This window comes from Thamnophis elegans, chromosome Z, assembly GCF_009769535.1.
Source record: "Thamnophis elegans isolate rThaEle1 chromosome Z, rThaEle1.pri, whole genome shotgun sequence".
In the NCBI taxonomy this organism is placed as follows: domain Eukaryota; kingdom Metazoa; phylum Chordata; class Lepidosauria; order Squamata; family Colubridae; genus Thamnophis; species Thamnophis elegans.
This window is the reverse complement of record NC_045558.1, coordinates 111,967,011-111,972,731: the sequence shown is the minus strand read 5'-3', so window position 1 is coordinate 111,972,731 and position 5,721 is coordinate 111,967,011. Positions and strand designations below refer to the sequence as shown.

Here is a 5,721-nt window from a genome sequence, read left to right as displayed (position 1 = left end):
GGTGTGTGTTATACTCCAAAAATACAGTATTTTGTTGTGTAACTACTGGCATTCCACTTGGTTTCTGTAGGTTTCCTGATATTTCTTTTTGGCCTTTTCCACTTGTAATTGGAAGAATTATTATCTACTTCTAGATACGTGGACGTACCTAGCCAGGGTCAGTATCTGGTTCCTGCTGGAATACTGCCATTCTGAAAAGGAGAGGGGATGCTTCTTGTGGGTATGCTTCTTGGATTTGAATGCTTTGAATGCTTTCACTTTTGATGTAACTGCATGGGAATTAGGTTCAAGGATTGATTCATCAGGATGCATTCCCTCCAGCCAGTTCCACCCTGTTACCCAAGGCACCTTGAGGATGATCTGTTATCAACTTCCTATCTCAGAGTTCTCATGGTACCGTATTGGATATTGGTGGCACCATATTGGATATTGGTGAGTATGGAGCACTGGATGAGGATTGACCAGGGAAAATTAGATTAACATTTTGCACAAGAATCTTCAAACTCCACATGACTTCTCTGCTGTCACTTCTCTCAGTAAAAGTACCTTTTGAGCTATGATTTGTTTCAAGAGTCATGCTTTCCTAAGAAGATAGCTGTGAGAAGATAGCTGAAGATAGCTGAAAAAACTGGCGAACAAAGAGAATCACAAATGATGAAGTATGTGCCAGTGAAGTCTTGTGACTTGATTTTTCAACTCTCATAATTTACTCTGCAGCCCTCATTCTGTTGATAATTTGAAGTATTATTATTCTATGTGATATGCTAACTAATCCTGGAGGAAGCTGTTGTGTTCTTAATGGTCAATTAAATTAATGAGGTCACAGAAGTAGTTTTATTCACATTTGCTAACTATCTTAACAAGCACATATAAGTCAGTTTCATTTTGGTGTACAAATCTCTTGAGAGAAATAAAATTAATCAACATTCAGAATAGAAATACCTATGACTGCATATAGATGTTTCACTACATGAAAATTAGTGGGACAGCATTGACCTAGAGGTAAAGACAGATTTGGAGTGATTTCTACATAGACTTTAAATAATGAATTAACAATTAGTATCTTTGATACTGATAATTGTGATAATGATAATTATGAAGAATAAAAAGCAGTTATAATTTGCAGAAATTTGGACCAAATCTTCATGGAGGAACTGAACCCTAATAGCTTAATTAGCAATGACAAAGATATCTCATAATCTATCTTTATATGGAAAAAAGAAATGCATGGTAAATATGTTTTTATTTCTTTGTTTTTAAACAAATTAATTATTATTGTCGAATATGTGCTAACATGGCTTTCAACATTGTTCAAAAAAAAATGCTGTCAAAATTCAAATGTGCAATAGCTTATGTCTCATTTTCTGTCCAAACTCTACTACAAACATTGTTTTTATTTTGTAGAATACTATCTTTAGTAACTGAGTTTTCTTTTCATTTTTTCCTGATTGTTGGGTAACAGATTTATTAATTTATTCTGTGGGCATTTGAGGTTTTTTGATTAATTGTATTTAACACTGATATAATTGTGTGTTTATCAGCAAGTGAATATCAAAATAGCCTTTATGTTGTAACTTAAGTTCTATCATTTTCTATTTTATACTATGTTGTTAAACTCATGTTTAATAAACTTGTGTTTATGTATTAATTTAAAAGCTTTTTGTGGTACTAATTTAGCCTAATATATGGTAGGGAAATTGAGATAAAAACAGTGCCATCATTTACATAAACACATACATACATAGAGATTATGCAAGGAGGAAATGCATGTTCTCAAGATTTCCAAGTAAGAGATATAGCAAATTATTTTTATATTTATTGGGTAGATTTACCTTCCCTTTCTTCTAGAAACACATGGAAATTCTCCAATTTAACACCACTATCACAAAACAACAAGCGGTCAGACAAAGTATGATGGATCCAGTTCTTCGGAGTTATCTTGAGGAAAATGGACCTAAACCAACTATTTTTTATGCTTAGCCAATGGTTTTAATTACTACATGATAACACAACTTAAAAGAGGAAAGAAGGAAAAATGGTTGGTGGTTGGTCCTTTAGGGTAAAAATTGGAAACAGTGTACTCTGATATGACCATCCTACATCTCTTTTTTCCATATTGTGATCCCCTTTTCATTCTAGCCATGTTTATGTTTCTTTTTTGTTTTGTATTCTCACCACATATCAAAATGCCACCTCTAAAAATTTTATCTAACTGAACCTCTCTCCTTTATTTTCTTGCAGTTATGCCAGCTTTGTCTTAAATAAAACATGGAGAATCAAACCACAGTGCCTTATTTTTTGCTTCTGGAATTCTCAAAAAACCGTCATCTGCAGATTTTGCATTTCTTCTTTTTCTTTGTGTTATATCTGACAACTGTAACAACAAATCTTCTGATCATCTCTGCAGTCATTATCGACCATCGATTGCACAGCCCCATGTACTTCTTTCTCATGAATTTGGCTCTACAGGATCTGGGCATTGCTTCAATCATTGTCCCCAAATCCATGATCAATTCTGCAATGAACACCAGATACATATCATACTTTGGTTGTGTTACCCAATACTTTCTCTTTCTCTCTTTTGAAGCTTCTGATTTATCCCTTCTGACAGTCATGGCATATGATAGATATGTTGCCATTTGCCATCCATTGCATTATGAGATGGTGATGAGTTGGAAATACTGTACTGAGATAGTAATTGTAGTGTGGGTTACAGGTCTTCTCTATGGAATTTTGCATACCACTGGCACTTTTTCCATCCTTTTTTGTTCTAATGTGGTCAACCAATTCTTCTGTGAACTTCCACAGTTGCTAAAACTATCTTGCTCTGGCATAAATCGACTTGAGGCTGGAATTCTTGTGGCCAGTATCATTGTTGGACTAGGTTGTTTTATTTTTATAGTTGTATCTTATGCAGTGATCTTCAAGGCAGTGTTAAGAATCTCTTCTGAAAAAGGAAGGCAAAAAGCCTTATCCACTTGTATTCCCCATCTTACGATAGTGTCTATGTTATTATTAAGTGGATGCATTGCCTATCTGAGACCTTCCTCTAACACTCTATCTTACTTAGATATTGGATTGACTGTTCTGTATGCCCTCCTTCCACCCCTGTTCAATCCAATCATCTATAGCATGAGAAATCAGAATATCAAGTGTGTCCTTTCTCAACTGTGGAAGTTTTGATAAATTATTTTAATTTTATTTATATTTATATACTTTTTCATTCTTTCCTTATCTTAATAAAGTAATAAATGTAGGAATGGATATTTGGAATGGAGGCAAATCCAACTTATCAAACAGGAGAACCATACAACTCAAGATGTTATTTGCAAAAATCCTGCATCCCTAATTATTGTCAATTTTGTTTACCAATGCTAAATATGGATATTTGGTAGCTAGTGTTAGTGGAGGATTTTAGAAATAGCAGTAGCAATAGCAGTAGACTTATATACCGCTTCATAGGCCTTTCCGGCCTCTCTAAGCGGTTTACAGAGAGTCAGCATATTGCCCCCAACAATCTGGGTCCTCATTTTACCCACCTCGAAGGATGGAAGGCTGAGTCAACCCTGAGCCGGTGAGATTTGAACCGCTGACCTGCTGATCTAGCAGTAGCCTGCAGTGCTGCATTTAACCACTGCGCCACCTTGGCTTCAATAGTAATTGAAAGGCCAGTATGTGCTTATGCATTAAATTTTGGTATATTTTATGACGAAGGACCCTTAAACAATTATAGTCAAATTGGAATTGGAAATTGGAATTGGAAAAGTTTATTTATAGGCCACCCTTTTCCCTGGGGGGACTCAGGGTGGCTTACAACTCATAGGGAAAGGGGATACAAACAATGTCACATAGGCACAATACATAATTAAAAAGAACACAACATTCATGCCATTCGGGTGGGGATGGATTACAATCTTTAGCCCCAGGCCTGACGGGATAGCCAGATTTTAAGGGCTGCGCGGAAGGTTTGGAGGGTGGTGAGGATACGAATCTCCATGGGGAGATCGTTCCAAAGGGTCGGAGCTACTACCGAGAAGGCTCTCCTCCGCGTGGTTGCCAGTCGACACTGACTGGCAGATGGAATCCGGAGGAGGCCTAATCTATGTGATCTAATTGGTCGCGAGGAGGTAATTGGCAGGAGGCGGTCTCTCAAGTATCCAGATCCACTACCATGAAGGGCTTTATGGGTGGCAAGTAGCACCTTGAAGTGCACCCGGAGATCGACAGGTAGCCAGCGCAGCTCACAGAGGATAGGTGTTATGTGGGTAAACCGAGGTGCACCCACAATCGCTCGCGCGGCCGCATTCTGGACTAGCTGAAGTCGCCGGATGCTCTTCAAGGGCAGCCCCATGTGGAGCACGTTGCAGTATTCCAGCCTAGAGGTCACAAGGGCACGAGTGACTGTTGTGAGGGCCTCCCGGTTCAGGTAGGGTCGCAACTGGCGCACCAGGCGAACCTGGGCAAATGCCCCCCTGGTCACAGCTGACAAATGGTGGTCAAAGGTCAGCTGTGGGTCCAGGAGGACTCCCAAGTTGCGAACCCTGTCTGAGGGGTGTAGTATTTGACCCCCTAGCCTGAGAGATGGAACACTTGCCAGATTAGTGGAACACTTGCTCTATTAGTAAAAATGGAGATATGATGATAGTGACACGTATGAATATTTGAGTTACAATACTTAAGTTAATATGAATTATGTTTGTTGACTGTGGAAGAGATGCACAAATGTCTTTTTGTAACCAACTGATACACTTTCTATAGCATGTAAAGAAGGATGTTATATTTGTTTTAAATTAAAAATTAAAAAAAATATTTAGGTTAGGTTAAGGTTAGGTTAAAGTTTATTTATATGCCGCCCTTTTCCCTGGGGGGACTCAGGGCGGCTCACAACTTAAAAGGGGTGGGGGGGAAGACAAACTTTAACATATAAGACAATACATAATTAAAACACAACATTCATAATATTCGGGCGGGTTACAGTCTTAACCCCAGGCCTGACGGGATAGCCAGATTCTAAGGGCTGTGCGGAAGGTCTGGAGGGTGGTGAGGGTATGAATCTCCACGGGGAGATCGTTCCACAGGGTCGGAGCTGCCACCGAGAAGGCTCTCCTCCGCGTGGTTGCCAGTCGACATTGACCGGCAGATGGAACTCGGAGGAGGCCTAATCGATGAGATCTGATAGGTCGCGTGGAGGTAATTGGCAGTAGGCGGTCTCTCAAGTACCCAGATCCACTACCATGAAGGGCTTTATGGGTGACAAGTAGCACCTTGAAGCGTACCTGGAGATCGACAGGTAGCCAGTGCAGCTCGCGGAAGATAGGTGTTATGTGGGTGAAGCGAGGTGCACCCACAATCGCTCGCGCGGCCGCATTCTGGACTAGCTGAAGTCGCCGAATACTCTTCAAGGGCAGCCCCATGTAGAGCACATTGCAGTACTCCAGCCTAGAGGTCACAAGGGCACAAGTGACTGTTGTGAGAGCCTCCTGGTTCAGGTAGGGGCGCAAATGGTGCACCAGGCAAACCTGGGCAAATGCCCCCCTGGTCACAGCTGACAAATGATGTTCGAAAGTCAGCTGTGGGTCCAAGAGGACTCCCAAGTTGCGAACCCTCTCTGAGAGGTATAAAGTTTGACCCCCCAGCCTGAGCGATGGAACACTGGCCAAATTATTGGGAGGGAAACACAACAGCCACTCGGTCTTGTCCGGGTTGAGTACCAGTTTGTTA

The 5,721-nt window shown here is 40.4% G+C and overlaps 1 protein-coding gene across 1 annotated transcript; it reads left to right on the top strand.

Moving 5' to 3' along the window:
• The first annotated feature begins 2,268 nt into the window (after positions 1-2,268).
• On the top strand, positions 2,269-3,183 carry LOC116522990 (olfactory receptor 14A16-like). Its single transcript, XM_032238133.1, has one exon. It carries the CDS (start codon positions 2,269-2,271, stop codon positions 3,181-3,183), a length of 915 nt encoding a protein of 304 aa, XP_032094024.1.
• Positions 3,184-5,721: the final 2,538 nt, after the last annotated feature.